Raw genomic sequence first — 22,657 nt, forward strand, 5'->3', positions numbered from 1 at the left:
ACATCCAGTGATTTTGCAGAGAGCCGCATCAATTTACAGAAATACTCATTGTAAATGTTGATGAAAATACAAGTGTTATGCATGGAATTTTAGATGCACTTCTCCGTAATGCAACCGCTGTGTCAGATTTCAAAAAAGCTTTACGGAAAAAGCAAACCATGCAATAATCTGAGGTCGGCGCTCAGAGCCCAATCAAGACAAAAATATATCCGCCATATCGGTGCAGTCAACAAAAGTCAGAAATAACATTATAAACATTCACTTACCTTTGATGATCTTTATCAGAATGCACTCCCAGGAATCCCAGTTCCACAATATATATTTTTTTTTCTTCGATAATGTCCATCATTTATGTCCCAATTCCTCCTTGTTGTTCTAAAGTTCAGTACACTTTCCAAACACACGACACGCGGGCAAGTCCAGCAGAAAGTACGGACGAAAAGTTAAAAAAGTTATATTACAGTCCGTAGAAACATGACAAACGAAGTTTTGAATCAATCTTTAGGTTGTTTTTAACATAATTCTTCAATAATGTTCCAACCGGAGAATTCCTTTGTCTTCAGAAGTGCGATGAAACAGAGCTCGCTCTCACATGAATGCCCATGGTCAGCTCATGGTAGACCTTACTCAATCCCCTCCTATTCGGCCCCACCTCACAGTAGAAGCATCAGACAAGGTTCTAAAGACTGTTGACATCTAGTGGAAGCCTTAGGAAGTGCAACATTACCAATATCCCACTATCTTCAATGGGAGCTGAGTTGAAAATCGACCAACCTCAGATTTCCCACTTCCTAGTTGGATTTTCCCCCAGGCTTTCGCTTGCCATATGAGTTCTGTTATACCCACAGACATCATTCAAACTGTTTTAGAAACCTCAGAGTGTTTTCTATCCAATTCTACTAATAATGCATATTCTAGCTTTTATGGCTGAGTTGCAGGCCGTTTACTGTGGGCACGCTTTTCATCCGGATGTGAAAATACTGCCCCCTACCCCAAATAAGTTAAGGATAAAGGCAGAGAGTCGGATTCAATAAACATATTAATCAAGAGCGGGGCTAATTTATCTAGAAACTTCTTATAAAATTATTTTGGGTACCCATCTGGTTCAGGACTTTTACCACCTTGCATTGCACGTGCCGCTTCTGAAATCTATTCCATGGTGATAGGTTCCTCCAATTGAAGCTTGGAGACTGAATCAATTGTTGGGTCAGTTAAAGTATTAAAAAATGTAAAGAGCAGAGGGGTCAGCAGATTTTTCCAAAGTGGAAAAAGACACATAGAAGACCTTAAAACCTCTTTGGGCTAGGGGGCAGTATTTTGACGTCCGGATGAAAAGCATGCCCAAAGTAAACTGCCTGTTACTCAGGCCCAGAAGCTAGGATATGCATATAATTGGTAGATTTGGATAGAAAACACTCTGAAGTTTCTAAAACTGTTAAAATAATGTCTGTGTATAGCAGAACTAATATGGCCGGCAAAACCCCGAGGACAAACCATCCCCCCCAAAAAGATATTCAGCCTACCACTGTTTTCAATGGCTGTCATGTTTATTATGAGGCGAAATCCTCCCAGATTGCAGTTCCTAGGGCTTCCACTAGATGTCAACAGTCTTTAGAAAGAGTTTCAGGCTTGTTTATGGAAGAATTTGCTAGAATTTGTAGTTTTTGTAAGTGGCTTCCATTTTGGCTGTAGTGTTTTCTTTGTTGTTTATCTCCAGGTAAAGACAATAACGATTCTCCATCTTAAATTTGATTGTTTATTTACGTATTAGGGTAGCTGAGGTTTGATTATAAACGTTGTTTGACTTGTTTGGAGAAGTTTATTGGTGACATTTGGGATTCATTTTGTATGCATTTTGAAGGAGGGAAACCGGTGGATTATTGAATGAAGCGCGCCAGCTAAACTGAGTTTTTGGGGTTATAAAGAAGGACTTTGATGTAGCTGGGACCTTTTGGAGTGCCAACAGAAGAAGATCTTCAAAGGTAAGGCTTTTATTATATCGCTATTTCTGACTTTTGTGGCGCACCTGCCTGGTTGAAAAATGTTTTTCATGCTTTTGTATGCAGGGCGCTGTCTTCAGATAATCGCATGGTGTGCTTTCACCGTAAAGCCTTTTCGAAATCTGACACAGCGGCTGGATTGACAAGACGTTAAGCTTTATTGTGATGTATGACACTTGTATTTCTGTAATTTGAATTTCGCGCTCGGCAATTTCTCCGGATGTTGTTGAGGTGGGTCGCTAGCGGAACACTTGCGCCAGAAAGGTTAAACTGGTTATTTATTAGGTGTTTGAATTTGAAGTTGATGAGAAAGCAATTTACTTGCCTTGTCACAATACTCATAGTGAGTATGTCGTGACTTAAGCAGCAGTATCTCAATTTGGCCTGTTGACAAGGTATTGAATTCAGCTTGTAAAGAGAGTCGATCCCTGTACACATTTGGGGAAGGTGAGGTAGCGTAGGTACTGTCTAACTGTAAAATGCATTGTCAGTTCAGTCTCTTTTTCCTATTTTTCCTTTCAAAACTAGTGTATGAAATTATTTGGCCCCTAATGTAGGCCTTAATTAACTTCTTGAGGGCAGGAGGCAGCATTTTAACTTTCGGATAAATAGCATGCCAAAATTCAACTGCCTGCTACTCATCCCCAGAATATAAGATATGCATATTATTAGTAGATTTGGATAGAAAACACTCTGAAGTTTCTATAACTGTTTGAATCATGTCTGTGAGAATAACAGAACTTATGTAGCAGGCAAAACCCTGAGGACAAACCATTCAGAATTTTTATTTTTTGATGTCACTGTCTTTTCAATGAGATTTCTTAGAGACACCAGATTTCTAATGGACTTGCTTGCAGTTCCTACCGCTTCCACTGGATGTCACCAGTCCTTGGAAATCGGTTGAGGTTATTCCTTTGTGTAATGAAGAAGTAGGGCTATCGTAAATGAGGGTCACATGAAGTAAATATTTTGAGAGAGGCACGTTACGAAAAAAGTTGCGTCAGTTTGTTTTCTTTTTGTATTGAACACAGATCATCCCGTCTTCAAATTGATCGATTATTAACTTTTAAAAATACCTAACGTTGTATTACAAAAGTAGTTTGAAATGTTTTGGTAAAGTTTACATTTAACTTTTGATATATTTTGTAGTGAAGTGGCGAAAGTTGGAAGCTGTGTTTTTCTGGATGAAACGGTCCAAATAAATTGACATTTTGGATATATATCGACGGAATTAATCGAACAAAAGGACCATTTGTGATGTTTATGGGACATATTGGAGTGCCAACAAAAGAATTTAGTCAAAGGTAAGGCATGATTTATATTTTATTTCTGCGTTTTGTGTCGTGCTTGCAGTGTTGAAATATGCTACTCGCTTTGTTTACTGTTGTGCTATCATCAGATAATAGCATCTTATGCTTTCACCGAAAAGCCTTTTTGAAATCTGACATGTTGGCTGGATTCACAACGAGCGTAGCTTTAATTTGGTATCTTACATGTGTGATTTAATGAAAGTTAGATTTTTATATCATTTTATTTGAATATGGCGCCCCAGAGAGGTTAAAAGTCTCCCACAGAACAGATGCTGAAATGTCGCGGGTGCCGTTAGTATCTATAAAAAAACATCATTCTGAGCAGTCAAAGTTAAAACTTTCATCAGACAGCAAGCGCGTATTAAAACTCCAAGGTACGCGAGGCTCAGTCTCACCACCAACTGATAGCGCTAAAGTTAGAGAGATGTGATCAGATATGACAATGGAATTGTATGAGCATGAGCGTACAGAGTAAAGAAGTCTGTTGTCCAAGAAGAAGTAGTCAATGCCGGTATAAGTGATGGACATAGGAGAAAAATGAATATTCCCTTCAAGTTGGATTGAAAAAACGCCAGGGGTCTGTAACGGCAAACTCCAAGAAAAGGTTGGATAACCTTTGCAGACTTAGGTGTGCTAATTTGTTGTAGGAACGATCCAAAGTAGGATTAAGCCAGCAATTAAAATCGCCTCCCAAGATGTATAAATGTGAGGTCATATCTGGAAGTGAAGATAAAAAGGCACGAAAAAAGGTTTCGTCATCCCAGTTTGGCGCATAGACATTGGCAAGGATCAGTGGAGTATTATAGATTCTGCCAGTGACAAAAATATATCTGCCGTTGGCACCTGAAATAACATTGGAAGAAACAAAGGACACAAATCTGTGTATCAGAATTGCAGCTCCCCTCGATTTATTTTGGAAAGTGGAGTGATAAAGTTGGCCTACTCAGCCTTTTCTCAATCTGAAGTGATCTGAAACTCTCGGATGGGTCTCTTGTTAAAAAAAGCAATCTGTGTTCCTAGATGTTGAAGATGTACTCTACTACGTTTGACTGGCTGGTTCAAACCTTTCCAGTTCCAACTATACAACTTAAGTATACTCCCAGTCGACTGCCCTATTAAATTATGTTGTTGAGTCATCATTTGGAAAAAGAGGAAATGTGTAGCATTTGGAAGACTGAAACTGACATACAAGAAAACGTTTTACAAAAAAACGGTTGAACTTCATCCTACCCGCTGAAGCGTCTTCCCAAACAGGACGCGCACAAACCCCTAGTATACAATCTCCTAAATACCTAAATACTCTCCATGAAACAGTGGTTCCAGCAGCTAGGCTAAACTCTTACCAAGTGGAGCGCTGTGACAATTTATATTATATAAAGGGGAAAAAAATGTGTGTATGTGTATATATATATATTATAATCTAAGAAAATTATTACTTGGTACTACTGGTAAACTGTGCTTTCAAAGTGACAACAGGGTGTTAAATCAAATCAAAGTTTATTTGTCACGTGCGCCGAATACAACAGGTGTAATAGACCTTACAGTGAAATGCATACTTACAGGCTCTAACCAATAGTACGAAAAAAATGTGTGTGGGGGTAGGTAAAGAAATAAAACAACAGTAAAAAGACATTTGAAAATAAGAGTAGCAAGGCTATATACAGACACCGGTTAGTCAGGCTTATTGAGGTAGTATGTAGGTATGGTTAAAGTGACTATGCATATATGATGAACAGAGAGTAGCAATAGCGTAAAAAGAGGGGTTGGCGGGTGGTGGGACACAATGCAGATAGCCCGGTTAGCCAATGTGCGGGAGCACTGGTTGGTCGGGCCAATTGAGGTAGTATGTACATGAATTTATAGTGAAAGTGACTATGCATATAAGATAAACAGAGAGTAGCAGCAGCGTAAAAGAGGGGTCGGGGGGGGGGGGTGGCATACAATGCAAATAGTCCGGGTAACCATTTGGTTACCTGTTCAGGAGTCTTATGGCTTGGGGGTAAAAACTGTTGAGAAGCCTTTTTGTCCTAGACTTGGCACTCTGGTACCGCTTGCCATGCGGTAGTAGAGAGAACAGTCTATGACTGGGGTGGCTGGGGTCTTTGACAATTTTTAGGGCCTTCCTCTGACACCATCTGCTGTAGAGGTCCTGGATGGCAGGCAGCTTTGCCCCAGTGATGTACTTGGCCGTACGCACTAGAGGTCGACCGATTAATCAGAATGGCCGATTTTAATTAGGGCCGATTTCAAGTTTTCATAACAATCGGTAATCGGTATTTTTGGACCCCGATTTGCCGTTTAAAAAAAGCAAGTCAGTTAAGAACACATTCTTATTTTCAATGACGGCCTAGGAACGGTGGGTTAACTGCCTTGTTCAGGGGCAGAACGACAGATTTTTACCTTGCCAGCTTGGGGATTCGTTTTTGCAACCTTCCGGTTACTAGTCCAACGCTCTAACCATTGCACTCCACGAGGAGCCTGCGTGGCAGGCTGACTACCTGTTACGCAAGGGCAGCAAGAAGCCAAGGTAAGTTGCTAGCTAGCATTAAACTTATCTTATAAAAAACAATCAATCTTAACATAATCAGTAGTTAACTACACATGGTTGATGATATTACTAGTTTATCTAGCGTCCCCTGCGTTGCATATAATCGATGCGCCTACTTCGACAAACGGTGATGATTTAACAAGCGCATTTGAGAAAAAAAGCGCTGTCGTTGCACCAATGTACCTAACCATAAACATCAATGCCTTTCTTCAAAATCAATACACAAGTATATATTTTTAAACCTGCATATTTAGTTAATATTGCCTGCTAACATGAATTTCTTTAGGTGACACAATTAGGGAAATTGTGTCACTTCTCTTGCGTTCCGTGCAAGCAGTCATGGTATATTCAGCAGTTTGGGCCACCTGGCTCATTGCGAACTGTGTGCAGTCCATTTATTCCTAACAAAGGCCGTAATTAATTTGCCAGAATTGTACATAATTATGACATAACATTGAAGGTTGTACAATGTAACAGCAATATTTAGACTTAGGAATGCCATCCGTTAGATAAAATACGGAACGGTTCCGTATTTCACTGAAAGAATAAACATTTTGTTTTCTAAATGATAGTTTCCGGATTCGAATTTTAATGACCAAAGGCTCGTATTTCTGTGTGTTATAATTAAGTCTATGATTTGATAGAGCAGTCTGACTGAGCGATGGTAGGCAGCAGCAGGCTCGTACGCATTCATTCAAACAGCACTTTCGTGCGTTTGCCAGCAGCTATTGCGCTGTTTATGACTTCAAGCCTATCAACTCCCGAGATTAGGCTGGTGTAACCGATGTGAAATGGCTAGCTAGTTAGCGGGGTGCGCGCTAATAGCGTTTCAAACGTCACTCGCTCTGAGACTTGGAGAAGTTGTTCCCCTTGCTCTGCATGGGTAACGCTGCTTCGAGGGTGGCTGTTGTCGATGTGTTCCTGTTTCGAGCCCAGGTAGGGGCGAGGAGAGGGACAGAAGCTATACTGTTACACTGGCAATACTAAAGTGCCTATAAGAACATCCAATAGTCAAAGGTATGTGAAATACAAATCGTATAGAGAGAAATAGTCCTATAATTCCTATAATAAATACAACCTAAAACTTCTTGCCTGGGAATATTAAGACTCATGTTAAAAGGAACCACCAGCTTTCATATGTTCTCATGTTCTGAGCAAGGAACTTAAACGTTAGCTTTTTTACATGGCACATATTGCACTTTTACTTTCTTCTCCAACACTTTGTTTTTGCATTATTTAAACCAAATTGAACATGTTTCATTATTTATTTGAGGCTAAATCGATTTCATTGATGTATTATATTAAGTTAAAATAAGTGTTCATTCAGTATTGTTGTAATTGTCATTATTACAAATAAATATTTAAAAAATTGGCCGATTTTAATCGGCATCGGCTTTTTTTGGTCCTCCAATAATCGGTATCGGCGTTGAAAAATCATAATCAGTCGACCTTTAGTACGCACTACCCTCTGAAGTGCCTTGCGGTCGGAGGCCGAGCAATTGCCGTACCAGGCAGTGATGCAACCGGTCAGGATGCTCTCGATGTTGCAGCTGTAGAACCTTTTGAGGATCTCAGGACCCATGCCAAATATTTTTAGTTTCCTGAGGGGGAATAGGCTTTGTCGTGCCCTCTTAATGACTGTCTTGGTGTGTTTGGACCTTTCTAGTTTGTTGTTGATGAGGACACCAAGGATCTTGAAGCTCTCAACCTGCTCCACTACAGCTCCGTCGATGAGAATGGGGACGTGCTCGGTGCTCCTTGTCCTGTAGTCCACAATCATCTCCTTAGTCTTGGTTACGTTGAGGGATAGGTTGTTTTTCTGGCACCACCGGCCAGGTCCTCCCTATAGGCTGTCTCGTCGTTGTCGGTGATCAGGCCTACCACTGTTGTCGTCTGCAAACTTAATGATGGTGTTGGAGTTGTCTGGCCATGCAGTCGTGGGTGAACAGGGAGTACAGGAGGGGACTGAGCACGCTCCCCTGGGGAGCTCCAGTGTTGAGGATCAGCGTGGCAGATGTGTTGCTACCTACCCTCACCACCTGGGGGCGGCCCGTCAGGAAGTCCAGGATCCAGTTCCAGAGGGAGGTGTTTAGTCCCAGGTTCCTTAGCTTAGTTATGAGCTTTGAGGGTACTATGGTGTTGAACGCTGAGCTGTGTTCAATGAATAGCATTCTCACATAGGTGTTCCTTTTGTCCAGGTGGGAAAGGGCAGTGTGGAGTGCAATAGAGATGGCATCATCTGTGGATCTGTTTGGGTGGTATGCAAATTGGAGTGGGTCTAGGATTTCTGGGATAATGGTGTTGATGTGAGCCATTACCAGCTTTTCAGCACTTCATGGCTACGGACGTGAGTGCTATGGGTCTCTAGTCATTTAGGTAGGTTGCCTTTGTGTTCTTGGGCACAGGGACTATGGTGGTCTGCTTGAAACATGTTGGTATTACAGACTCAATCAGGGACATGTTGAAATTTTCAGTGAAGACACCTGCCAGTTGGTGAGCACATGCCCGAAGCACATGTCCTGGTAATCCGTCTGGTCCCGCAGCCTTGTGTATGTTGACCTGTTTAAAGGTCTTACTCACGTCGGCTACGGAGAGCGTGATCACACAGTCGTCCGGAACAGCTGATGCTCTCATGCATGCCTCAGTGTTGCTTGCCTCGAAGCGAGCACAGAAGTGATTTAGCTCGTCTGGTAGGCTCGTGTCACTGGGCAGCTCGCGGCTGTGCTTCCCTTTGTAGTCTGTAATAGTTTGCGAGCCCTCCAAATATTGTGAAAAAACCACATAATAGAACAATTGGTTAGGAGACCGTAAAACGGCGGCCATCACCTCCGGCGCCATTTCTAACATAGGAAGCATGACCGCTTATGGCCTCAACAAAATAAAAGGGATCCTGTTCCACAAGCCTACACAGAAAACAATGACAAAATAATTATATGAAGAGGCTTACTATTCCAGACAATAATTATGAAAATTTACATAATGCAACAAAAAAATATATATATACTACCGTTAAAAAATTTGGGGTCACTTAGAAATGTCCTCGTTTTTGAAAGAAAAGCAAACATTTTTGTCCATTAAAATAACATCAAGGTGATCAGAAATACAGTGTAGGCATTGTTAATGTTGTAAATGACTATTGTAGCTGGAAACTGCTGATTTTTAATGGAATATCTACATAAGCTTAGAGGCCCATTATCAGCAACCATCACTCCTTTGTTCCAATTACACGTTGTGTTAGCTAAATCCAAGTTTATCGTTTTAAAATGCTAATTGATCATCAAACCCCTTTGCAATTATGTTAGCCCAGCTGAAAACTGTTGTTCTGATTTAAAGAAGCAATACATCTGGCCTTCTTTAGACTAGTTGAGTATCTGGAGCATCAGCATTTGTGAGTTCGATTACAGGCACAAAATGTACAGAAACAAATATCTTTCTTCTGAAACTCGTCTGTCTCTTCTTCTTGTTCTGAGAAATGAAGGCTATTCCATGCGAGAAATTGCCAAGAAACTGAAGATCTCATACAACGCTGTGTACTACTCCCTTCACAGAACATCGCAAACGGGCTCTAACCAGAATAGAAAGAGGAGTGGGAGGCCCCGGTGCACAACTGAGCAAGAGGACAAGTACATCGGTGTCTAGTTTGAGAAACAGACGCCTCACAAGTCCTCAACTGGCAGCTTCATTAAATAGTACCCACAGACACCAGTCTCAACCTCAACAGTGAAGAGGCAACTCCGGGATGCTGGCCTTCTAGGCAAAGTTGCAAAGAAAAAGCCATATCTCAGACTGGCCAATAAAATTAAAGATGGGCAAAAGAACACAGACACTGGACAGAGGACCTCTGCCTAGAAGGCCATCTGTAGATGCCTGTAGTGCGTCTACAGATTTCAGTTTTTCTTTAATTAAGGACATTTCTGATCGGAGAGTTCTGGAGAGGTTGTCAAGTTTGTCATGTACAGTGGCTTGTGAAAGTATTCACCCCCCTTGGTATTTTTCCTATTTTGTTGCCTTACATCCTGGAATTTAAAATAGATTTTTGGGGGGTTTGTATCAGTTGATTTACACAACATGCCTACCACTTTGAAGATGCAAAATATTTTTGGGGTGAAACAAACAAGAGATAAGACAAATAAACTACTTGAGCGTGCATAACTATTCAACCCTCCCCCCAAAGTCAGTACTTTGTAGAGCCAGCTTTTGCAGCAATTACAGCTGCAAGTCTCTTGGGGTATGTCTCTATAAGCTTGGCACATCTAGCCACTGGGATCTTTGCCCATTCTTCAAGGCAAAACTGCTCCAGCTCCTTCAAGTTGGATGGGTTCCGCTGGTGTACAGAAATCTTCAAGTCATACCACAGATTCTCAATTGGATTGAGGTTTGAGGGTTGACTAGGCCATTCCAAGACATTTAAATGTTCCCCTTAAACCACTCAAGTGCTGCTTTTGCAGTATGCTTAGGGTCATTGTCTTGCAGGAAGGTGTACCTTCGTCCCAGTCTCAAATCTCTGGAAGACTGAAACAGGTTTCCCTCAAGAATTTCCCTGTATTTAGCACCATCCATCATTCCTTCAATTCTGACCAGTTTCCCAGTCCATGCCGATAAAAAAAAAAACATGGTGTTCTCGGGGTGATGAGAGGTGTTGGGTTTGCGCCAGACATAGCATCTTCCTTGATGGCCAAAATGCTCAATTTTAGTCTCATCTGACCAGAGTACCTTCTTCCATATGTTTGGGGAGTCTCCCACGTGCCTTTTGGTGAACACCAAACGTGTTTGCTTATTTTTTTTCTTTAAGCAATGGCTTTTTTTCATTTTTTTTCACTCTTCCGTAAAGCCTAGCTCTGTGGAGTGTACGGCTTAAAGTGGTCCTATGGACAGATACTCCAATCTCCGCTGTGGAGCTTTGCAGCTCCTTCAGGGTTATCTTTGGTCTCTTTGTTGCCCCTCTGATTAATGCCCTCCTTGCCTGGTCTGTGTGTTTTGGTGGGCGGCCCTTTCTTGTCAGGTTTGTTGTGGTGCCTTATTCTTTCCATTTTTTAATAATGGATTTAATGGTGCTCCGTTGGATGTTCAAAGTTTCTGATATTTTTTTATAACCCAACCCTGATCTGTACTTCTCCACAACTTTGTCCCTGACCTGTTTGGAGAGCTCCTTGGTCTTCGTGGTGCCCATTGCTTAGTGGTGTTGCAGACTCTGGGGCCTTTCAGAACAGGTGTGTGTATATATACTGAGATCATGTGACACTTAAATAAAGTCCACCTGTGTGCAATCTAACTAATTATGTGACTTCTGAAGGTAATTGGTTGCACCAGATCTTATTTAGGGGCTTCATAGCAAAGGGGGTGAATACATATGCACGCACCACATTTCCGTTTTTATTTTTTATTTAATTTTAATTTTCACATCACCAATTTTGACTATTTTGTGTATGTCCATTTACATGAAATCCAAATAAAAATCCATATAAATTGCAGGTTGTAATGCAACAAAATAGGAAAAACGCCAAGGGGGGATGAATACTTTTGCAAGGCACTGTAGGTCTCTTGAGTCCATCCAAAAGCGTCTGTGAACTTCCTCAAACGCCAACCTTATGCAATAGCTAGCCAGCCCTGAGAAGAGGCTTTTCTTCCATTGTGCTGGTGTGTGCAGAAAGCCCTGGGTCCAGGAATAACCCGCGTAGCGACTCCTCCTCTGGAGAGTCTCTGTGTGGAGAGTCCTCTTCAGAGTAATCCATTACACCGTGCAAACACCTAGTGATTCAGAGGATAAGATTACTGGCAGGCTGTGCTTGGTTCAGACCGGTCCAAGTTATCTATCTGGCTGCAAGAGTAATTCTGTTAATGCCCAGTCACATAGACCAGCCCTGGGTTCTCCCTCTGCTACCAAAGCTGACCTCACTAGGCTTGTGGCAGCACCGCCTTCGGCTAATCCACTGTTCCTGGCAAAATTGATCACATATAGTTTTCCATGGGTTTTGAAGGAGTTTTCCACCTAGAGATCAGTTGACTTGAGCTCTTCCTGTTGACAAGGAGATGGTGTTATCTGTGTCCTAGAACTCCTGCCTTTGTCTATGTCAGCAAATCCCTTTAAATTAGTTGAATGACGTGTGTGTTAGAGAAAATAGGAGGGTCGTGACTTAATATCAATCTGAAGACTATTATTTATCTAATTACCTAACTGTTTAATTGTTACCCAATTTAAATGAATCATGTAACAATTAAATCATTAGGATCTGGGGCACCACGAGAGCTGTTCTTTTAAAGAGTTAAACTCAAAGGTCTTTACCTTTCACATCTATAAACAGTTAACTTATTAATCATAAACTTGTATCATATCATCTTTCTGAGCAGTCATAACCTCATTGCATCTGCAAAAACTCGAGCCTTCAATACGACACATTGGTTTAATTATTTATTTACTAGCTAATCAAATGCTAACACAGAATAAACATACACACTTAATACGTTTAAAACAGGTCCCTAGCGGAAGCGGAATGACACAACATGGCTGCTTGTTACAAAAGAGATGGCGGGGGGGTAGAGAGGGACAGAGACATTTAACATTGGTACATTTAGAAACTACTCTCACTTACAGTAATCATATACTTTGCACACGAACCGCTGCCCTCTGAGTAAGAAATCATGAATGTATTTACGTGAAATTCCTGGGGTCGCAGTGTATCTCTCTCAGAACGAGGCTGCCTTGGAAAGGGGGTTGGGCCTTTTCGCAGCATGCTTATAAGGCTCTGATTGTCCAAACGGGTTCTTTGAAGATATGCTAGTTAGCCGTGTCGATGGTTCCCAGTGGGGTCATGAGAGAATCGTAATACGATGGTTTGATCAGAGTAGTAGAATGGTCTCACTTAAATTCGCTTTTCAAGATACTTTACCGGGGACAGCTAATCAGCCGTACCAGTGATTGTCTTAGAGGTGAGTTTATCGTCTCTACCTCGTGTTGAGATTCAACGTTCAGACCACTTTAAACGTGCAGTTGCAGCTCAACGCTTTGCTGGTCTAGTATGTTCATTTCTTAACCAAACATTTTATACAGTTTATTCGAGAGGGGTGGTTCCGTCAGGCTGACAGGCTTTCTGACTGCACTCAGGGGCGTGACTTGTACAAAGTTATCTAAAACATTTCTTAGTTCTTCAAATCACATCCCTCTCTTAACAAAAACACTCATTTTTCATATTACATGCACATCACATAGGATGGAAACTTTGTACATGTAGTGGGTATACTTTCCAAGTTACAGTATTTCCTTTATAGCATTTTTAATCACAAAATAACAAACAATATAACATTAGTGTTCTATAGATCGCCTCTGACCATTCCCCACGTTCTATGTCAGGAATATTGTGACAGTATTCACTTTTGAATGTGTTAGAGTTTCGGCGGGAAAAAGTATCTTGAAGCAAAGGACATTCCTTTGGTGAATATTGGAGAGGGAGACCTGAATCTTCTCCACTTGATTTACAACAGGACGTGAGCTGTTAATCCCCATTAGTCACGTCCTCCTCCCCTCTGTTGGTGAGCGGGGGTCTGAGGGAAGTTATTCATTGCAAACCTGATCTATTTTGATTCACGTGGATAGTCATGACTTGAGTCTACCTCGCACAATAACATAGACCTAATACCTACTCAACTCTTTCTAATGTTCTCCCTTCCTAACCCGCCCCAGACACACACATTACCATATGTGACACGAGTGTGGAGTGACTGACAGTAACACTGGTCTGTGTGGGACAGATGGAAGTGAGTGACAGGCAGCATTGGCCAGTCTTAAAGGAGAGAGATGGGCTGGTCCCTCCCCTGAGGTTAATGAGATTTGGGCAGAGCTATGTGTGCCAGGCTCACTGCCCTCCCTGTCCATGCTTGGCCCATGTGAGGAGCTCCCTGGCAGCGCTGCCTGGGAGTCAGTTGACTTGTTGGGTGGCATGCAGCCTCTGGCCCCTGCTAGCTAAGGAGATCAAGACATCCATTCTGAATTGTTGGCCGAAGTCCCTCTGTTTCCTTTTGTCTTTTGCAATTGAACAAGTAGCTTTGCTGGTCCCAGAGAAGGGAAGAAAGAAAGCCATTCTCTGATGTCTTGGAGAGCAGGTTTCTGTTGGACAGCAGTATAAGATCCTGGATTAGGACCTTATTTTCCCCTGCTGAAGTGGAAACCTGTTGTTGCTCTGCAGCTGAGAACTAGGACAGACACATTGTTTGGTTGACTTCTTACAATTGATTAAGGATGGGAAATGATTTCATGCTGGGGAAGAACTCATGCTGAGAAAAGGAAGTCCAGCATCTGAACTCCTCTGGATTCGTAACACTTCCGGCTATACAGTGTCTGTGCGTTTGTGTGTGTGAGAGAGGAGGAGGTTGAATTGTGTGTGAGTCCCTGGGGGAGGGGAGGTAGGACACATCCCTCTGCCTCAAGCTGCGGTTGGACACTGCGCTGCAGCAAGTCCTCTCAGGCAGGAGCACTCGGACTTTGCTTTTCTTCACTGCTTTACTCAAACACAGAGGGACTGGGGGAAAAGTAGGCTATAGATAAATGGAGAGGGAAGGAGGTGTGCCACTACAGTGCAGCAGAAGGCAGCTGCCTACCTACATCACACAGATAAGACCGGGCTAAGTAACTGTCAGTCTGTCACCCAGGGATTGGGTCAGGACCTGAAGATCTCTCTTTACATTTCTTTACTCCGACTCTTGGATCCAAAGAAGAGGGCTGCAGACGGGTCGGGGAAGAGGCTAGATTTCTCTCCGGCTGGTCAACAGAATGCATCTGGTGTTGGAGTCCTCTCAGGAGGCTGTGCTGGAGATGCTGCCCTATTTTGTGGAGAACGCCGTGCTGACCCAGAACGAGATATGCCGCATGTGAGTTTAGTAGAGTGCTGCGAAGTTCTGAAATGGTACCTCATAGATAAATGTAGTGTGTGATCTACAAGAATAGAAATGCTGTTAGATTTCCTAATTTAGCATGTGTGGTTCTCAGACAGTCGTGCGTCCAGTGCTTCTTAGTTGTGTAGAATGGGAGGATGTGTATGACAGATAATACTCAGTGGTGTACAAATGCAATAGGAGGGCTACTGGGATGTTATTGTGTACTATGTCCTGTTTGGAACAATACCTGCTAACTTTTCTGTGTAAAATGTCATATAGCCTAGCTACTGGCTTGAAATTTCCATAGCTCAAAAGAAGAGTAATCATGTGTCCGATCCAGTGTTAATTTCGTCTACAGAAATTTCGTAAAATATTCATCAAACACCTATTTTTCAGTGGCAATTGACGAGACTGTAACTGACTAAATAGACCTAGAAAAAAACGACCTAAACCAAAGTGATTTTTCATTTCAATTGACTAAGACGGGCCAATATGATCTCTGTGGCTAAAATCTGACTAAGTGGACTGGACAATAATTTTTGGAGAGATTGAGAGCTTTTCAGTGATGAGCACAATTAATATTAGCTGCACAGATGCGCAGCGCAGTTCTGTTCAGCAATGGGAAGGATGCGTCACACCCGGCAAACACAGCCTACATCAACTGGTGAGCTGCAGGGAGCAAGCGATGAGTGTAGGTAGACAGGCTCTGCTCCGGCTCCGATTATATACACCGTGCAGACGACACTCCTGCGTCACTTTAACTAACCAGACACCACCAACCTTCTAGTACCTACACAAGCTGCTTTATGAAGTAAAAAACACCATTAAGTTTAATAGTAAAAGTCTTGCTGTTTTTTCTCTCACCTGAGTAGGCTATAGAAAAGTAGTCTCTTTGAATTTCTAGTCTCGATCAACCCTCCTACTTTTCCCACTGCATTTCATATACAGGTCCTGTAGATACATTTCCATCTTTTCCTTAGAAAAAACTGTTTGATTCTAGCCCGTAGGCTACCGTTAAAAAGACATGACCCATACCGGTGCTACGTTATTTATTTCTATTGTACAATGGCGTGGTACATTTTACATTCATAAAGCATATCGCGGGCCGTTCTAAAACAAGGCTACTTGTGGACTGGACCGTTAATCATTTGTTTAGGCTACACCTTGTTCATTCATGTTGCATCATTTGCTAGCTATAGCTTTACAACTTGAGGCACATTCAACACAACGCAATGTATGGAACATTCAGATAGAAATATGCAATGTAGAACAAACATGCCTCTTACATGTTGAATAAGGAATAAAGTCTGCCCTGTTCATGGAATTTCTATCTGCAATGTTTGAGAATTTTTCATCTCAACGTGGCCATGGTAACATTACCAGTAGCCTATATGCAAACATTTGGTGGCACAGAAAGAAGGGAAAAGGGATAGAAGACAATTTATTGACTAAATTCCTCTTGCCACTACGCTTTAGCTGACTGGGTAAATAACTTTTTTTTTTTTAAGTTGATGTGGACCCAGTGACTTAGACTTGAACACATGGACCAGGACTTGAGCACTGGGACTCAGACTTCAGCCATAGGGACTTGTGACTTGACCATTGGTGACTCGGACTTGAGCACAGGAGACTTGGGACTCGAGGTTTATTGACTCGACTACATCATTGTGCGAAACAGTCATAAGCCCCCATTCTACTTTGGACATCAATGTGGCTCTGGTGTCTGTGGAACGTTCATAACAGTGGCAATGACTTGACTGTGTGATGGAGGTGTGCAACCCATACTACTTTGCCAATAGCCTACTTTGTGGCACCATCTTGTGATTGTTCTCTCTCTCTCGCTCTCTCTGCACTTGTCTGTCTGTTTTGTATGTAATGTGCAGTATCTATCTATGTATGTTGAATTTGGAATTTTAATTTACATGTTTTATTTAACTAGGCAGATAATTCTTATATAATGTAATATTATTATTTTATCTTTCATATTTCTGCTGTTGGGAAGAGAATAGGATGTTATGCAGAAAAATGTTGGTAGGACAAGGCTATGTATGTTTTGTGCACATGGAAAATTTTATGTTTACTATAAGTTAATGAGGCAATACAAATGTGATGTGACTAAAATGAAAGGGCATTTAGTTGACTAAAATGTCCCACTGTTTTAGTAATTTTGACAATAACTAGACAATCATTATTCAAATGACAAAAATGTGACTAAATGTGAGTACACTCAACAACAAAAAATGAGTAGCCTAAATGAACACTGGTCCGATCAAGTTCATGCACATTACAAGCCTGATACTAATAGTAGTTATACATTTGTGATTGTATGAATTCTGCTCATTCAGAATCAAGAGCCGGTCTTTCCTGTCCTAGAAGAATAGGTACTCCAAGTGATCATTGAGGCTATTTGGCAAGTCTCTGTCACTGTCTTTGTTTGCTGTGATAGCTGATATATTTTTAGCCCTGGTTTTAGTGGAGAAGCTGATAGCAGTGCCGGAGGCTCGGAGACACCAGGGCAGAGGCTAGTTAATTAGACTGTCTGAGTGTGGTTCATGGTGGTGGACATAGGGCTGGTAATTTACATGACAGGAGAGAAAGATTCACGTTCAACACATCGTCCAGTTTCTCACTGTGGTTTCTCACTGTGTTTTATGCGTGCAGCCTATTTCAATTGATCATACAGCAGTGTACAGTTCATTTGGAAAGTATTCAGACCCCTTTTAACACATTTTGTTACGTTACAGCCTTATTCTAAAATGGATCAAATTAACCTGTTTGGGCTGCAGGGTCAGTATTGAGTAACTTGGAAAAATGTGCCCATTTCAAATGGCCTCGTACTCAATTCTTGCTCGTACAATATGCATATTATTATTACTATTGGATAGAAAACACTCTCTAGTTTCTAAAACCGTTTGAATTTTTTCTCTGAGTGAAACAGAACTCCTTCTGCAGCCCACTTCCTGACAGGAAGTGAGATTTCTGAAATCGAGGTCTCTGTTCAAAGGCTTGCCTATAAATGGGCATGATACGTATTGGTATACATACACGTCATACGCCTTCCCCTAGATGTCAAGAGGAAGTGAGAGAAGAAATTAGTGGATTATCTTGGTCTGAAGTGGAATAAATCCTCTTGGAATGAGTAGTCCGCCATTTCCTGTTTTTTCGAAAGCGCGAAGTTGGACCTGGAATCGCCTTCTGGAAAGCCGTCGTTATAGGCGAATACTATCTCCGGCTTTGATTTTATTTGATACATGTTACAATATCATCGTAAAGTATGTTTTTTCAATATAGTTTTATTAGATTATTGAAATTTATTCGGGACGTTAGGCGTGTTGCGTTGTCTGCTTTTGTTCAGGATGGAGAGCTTAGCACCACTTGGCCAGTGTGCTTGCTAATTCAAGAGGGAAAGAGGTCGTTCTAAACCCAAACAAAGACGGTTCTGGACAAAGGACCCCTTGTACAACATTCTGATGGAAGATCAGCAAAAGTAGGACCCATTTTGGGATGATATTTCATATATCTGTCGAACTGTGCTATCGCTACCGATTACCTGGAATCAATGCTGTTGTGTGTTAGCTATTGTAGTAAGCTAATATAACGCTATATTGTGTTTTCGCTGTAAAACACTTAAAAAATCGGAAATATTGGCTGTATTCACAAGACCTTTGTCTTTCATTTGCTATACACCATATATTTTTCAGAAATGTTTTTGATGAGTATTTAGGTATTTGACGTTGGTGTCTGTAATTACTCTGGTTGCTTCGGTGCTATATCTGACGGTAGCTGTGATGGTAGCATCAATGTAAAACTGATTTATACCTCAAATATGCACATTTTTTGAACAAAACATAGATTTATTGTGTAACATGTTATAGGACTGTCATCTGATGAAGTTGTTTCTAGGTTAGTTTGGATGGATCTTGGTTAGTTAGGTTGGCTTTGTGCATGCTACCTGTGCTGTGAAAAATGTCTGTCCTTTTTTGTATTTGGTGGTGAGCTAACATAAATATACGTGGTGTTTTCGCTGTAAAACATTTTAAAAATCGGACATGTTGGCTGGATTCACAAGATGTTTATCTTTCAAATGCTGTATTGGACTTGTTAATGTGTGAAAGTTAAATATTTCTAAAAAATATATTTTGAATTTCGCGCCTTGCACTTGAAGTGGCTGTTGTCATATTGTGCCCGGTGTCGGGCTTGCAGCCGGAATAATTTTTTTAACATGTTTTCCTAATCAATCTACACACAATACCCAATAATGACAAAGCAAAAACTGGTTTTTAGACTTTTTTTGGAAAATGTATTAAAAAATAAAAACCGAAACCTTATTTACATAACTATTCAGACTTTTTTGTATTTTATTAGGATCCCCATTAGCTGTTGCAAAAGCAGCAGCTACTCTTCCTGGGGTCCACACCAAACATGAAACAGAACATCAATAGACAAGAACAGCTCAAGGACAGAACTACATACACTTTGCTATAAGACTAAAAATTGAGCTCAGGTGCATCCTGTTTCCATTGATCATCCTTGAAGTTTCTACAACTTGATTTGAGTCCACCTGTGGTAAATTCAATTGATTGGACATGATTTGAAAAGGAACACACCTGTCTATATAAGGTCCCACAGTTGACAGTGCATGTCAGAGCACAAACAAATGAGGTTGAAGGAATTGTCCGTAGGGCTCCGAGACAGGATTGTGTCGAGGCACAGATCTGGGGAAGGGTATCAAAAGATTTCTGCAGCGTTGAAGGTCCCCAAGAACCCAGTGGAACATAATCTTAAATGGAAGATGGTCAGAGAGGTGACCAAGAACCCGATGGTCACTAACAGAGGAGCTCTAGAGTTCCTCTGTGGAGATGGGAGAAACTTCCAGAAGGATAACAATCTCTCCAGCACTCCACCAGTCAGGCCTTTATGGTAGAGTGGACAGACGGAAGACACTTCTCAGTAAAAGGCACATGACAACCCGCTTGGAGTATGCCAAAAGGCACCTAAAGGACTCTCAGACCATGAGAAACAAGATTATCTGGTCTGATGGAACCAAGATTGAACTCTTTGGTCTGAATGCCAAGCGTCACGACTGGATGAAACCTGGCACAATCCCTACGGTGAAGCAAGGTGATGGCAGTATCATGCTGTGGGGATGTTTTTCAGCGGCATGGACTGGGAGACTAGTCAGGATCAAGGGAAAGATGAACGGAGAAAAGTACAGAGATCCTTGATGAAAACCTGCTCCAGAGCGCTCAGGACCTCAGACTGGATTCACCTTCCAACTGGACAACAACTCTCAGCACACAGCCAAGACAATGCAAGAGTGGCTACAAGACAAGTCTCTGAATGTCATTGAGTTGCCAGAGCCCTGACGTGAACCAGATTGAACATCTCTGGAGAGACATGAAAAAACCTGTGCAGTGACGCTCCTCATCCAACCTAACAGAGCTTGAGAGGATCTGCAGAGAACAATGGGAGAAATTCCCCAAATACAGGTGTGCCAAGCTTGTAGCGTCATACCCAAGAAGACTCAAGGCTGTACTCGCTGCCAAAGGTACGTCAACAAAGTACTGAGTAAAGGGTCTGAATACTTATGTAAATGTATATTTCAGTTTTTATATTGAGTACATTTGCAAATAATTCTTAACCTGTTTTTGCTTTGTCATTATGGGGTATTGTGTGCAGATTGAGGGAAAACACGATTGAATCCATTTTAGAATAAGGCTATAACGTAACAAAATGTGGAAAAAGTCAAGGGGTCTGAATACTTTCCGACTGCACTGTACTATTACTTATGTGCTCTGATGGCTGACCCCTGCCAAAATAAAATGAATCAAAGTGATTAAATAGAAGTTCTTAGTCTCACTTAAACCAGCCATATAGTCATTTCAAAACCTGACCATTTTCTTTTAAGCGGGGTCAGTTATACCATAAGGACCCCTTATTCATGTCCTCATTACATGTAGTGCAACCAGACCACTTATGGTCAGTAAAGTTATTTACTTTTGAAAGATTTAAACAAACAATATTGGAATCACCCTGATCACAACCATAAACTATCAACTCCACCTGCCTTATAGATTAAGATAGAATATGAATATTTCAGTTTTAAAAAGCTGATTTTGCTTTGTCATTATGGGGTATTGTGTGTAGATTGAGTAATTTTGTTCTTCATTTTAGAATAAGGCTGTATGTAACGTAACAAAATGTGGAAAAAGTCAAGGGGTCTCGATACTTTCCGAATGCAATGTATATGTACTATCGAATAGAGAATAGGATAATTACTTTAATTTCATTTTTTAGTAAGAGCGAAATACTGTAGTTTTAGAATGCTATAGGGTTAATAGAATGATATCCTGCCAAGATATCACAGGTTATGCTGAAGAAGGCTAGATGGTTGAGGTATAAAAGTGTTTGAGGATTCTCTAGCACATACAGAGAATCCTAAAGTTTGAAGGAGGTGCTCCATCTTTTATAGATTTAGCTAGTTGCAGCTCTACCTCATATTCATCATTCCCTGACAGGAGTGCCTCCACAGCCTAATAAATCTCAAAACAGGGTCATTTCAGCAAGCCATGACACCCACCCTCTCAGATATATTTTCTGTAGTTAGAAACGGATAAGATTAGAATTCCTGCAGCATTATTTTGTTGAAATATAGTTTGATCTCTGAGAAACTAAGCTAATTTATTGCATCCAAATTGTCCATTTTAATTGATCAAATTAATATAATATTCAATAAATGTAGTTTATTGGTCCTATTTGGACCAATTCTTTTTTAGAACAATGAGTAAGACATGAGGAATCCAAAGAAATGGCCAAAAGCCACACACGGACCCCCCCTATCCCCACGCTAATCCTACCCCAAGAACAAGTATATAGTTTCAGTTTTCCATGTCTAATAAGTAGTATGGAGCTGCAGCTCTAAGTTTTGTTTCTTCATCCTATGTAATATATTCCCAGTGATTTCTTTTCTTCTTTTCTTCTCTTCCCCCTGTTAGGATGGGACATAAACCTATCAACGTCTGACTAATTTCTCTGAACGGGGAAAAAAACACCCCCAAATTCACTGGGATTACATTACATAGGATGAAGAAATTATACTCTGAGCTGCAGCTGCTCCCTACTACTTGTCAGACATAGAGAACTGATACTGTATACTCGTTGTTAGGGTGGGATTGGCATGGGGTGTGGGTGATTCGTGACCATGTTTCGGATTCGTCATGTCTAACTCATTGTTCGATAAAAGTTTGGTTCAAATCAGATGTTAGGTAGTATATTTATTTAATATTATATGAGTCCTATAAATTAACAAGGCCTATATGGGTGCAATCAATTAGATTTAATTCCTCAGAAATCTAATATATTTAAATAAAAGGTTACAGGAATGCTATCTATTTCTAACAACCGAAACGATTTCAGAACAATCTGCGATGGTGGGTGTCAACCCTCTTTCTTGTGCATTTTGAGGTGGAATGACCCAATGGGGAGGAGAAAAGACAAAGTGAAACAAAAGCACTTGTGATTAGCGGCCGGCCACTCCTATGGGCCCGTCACTGTGGAACGCTGTCTCTGTGGTGGGGGTGGGTGGCACAAAGCAGAGCCTGTTTCGGCGTTATCATATGCTTGGGCAAGACCTCCTCCTCCTAGCATGGAAACAGGAAGTCCAGTCAGGGACAGACAATCGGGGAAGTGGGTGGTGGAATGACTCTGGGATGGTTCTTGACCCTTACTGGGCTGAAATATGTGATCTCTGAATGTTTACTTTTAAGTCAGACTTTTGCCTTTGGTTGCTCGGAGGACATTATTGTCTTACCTAAAATACTGATATCGGTAGACATTTAACATGCGCCTATTCCATAGGCTCTGGTGTTGTCTAGTTTTCCTGTTTTGTTTTTGTTCCTGTCGCTCTCATCACACCTGTACTTTCCAATGAC

The 22,657-nt window shown here is 41.2% G+C and overlaps 1 protein-coding gene across 3 annotated transcripts in view; it reads left to right on the forward strand.

Annotated features, from left to right (window-relative positions):
- Window positions 1-22,657, forward strand: part of LOC139545343 (protein phosphatase Slingshot homolog 1-like) — a 75,338-nt gene that overhangs the window by 35,424 nt on the left and 17,257 nt on the right. The window contains exon 1 of one of the 3 annotated variants that reach the window (XM_071353004.1): window positions 14,204-14,720. The exons of the other annotated variants lie outside the window; for them this stretch is intronic. Coding sequence (XP_071209105.1) covers window positions 14,623-14,720 — 98 coding nt within the window. The 5' untranslated portion in view covers window positions 14,204-14,622. Of the gene's footprint in view, window positions 1-14,203; window positions 14,721-22,657 lie in introns of those variants that run through there. 3 annotated transcript variants of the gene reach the window in all.

The sequence above is a fragment of the Salvelinus alpinus genome, chromosome 19 (genome assembly GCF_045679555.1).
Source record: "Salvelinus alpinus chromosome 19, SLU_Salpinus.1, whole genome shotgun sequence".
Classification (NCBI taxonomy): Eukaryota; Metazoa; Chordata; class Actinopteri; order Salmoniformes; family Salmonidae; genus Salvelinus; species Salvelinus alpinus.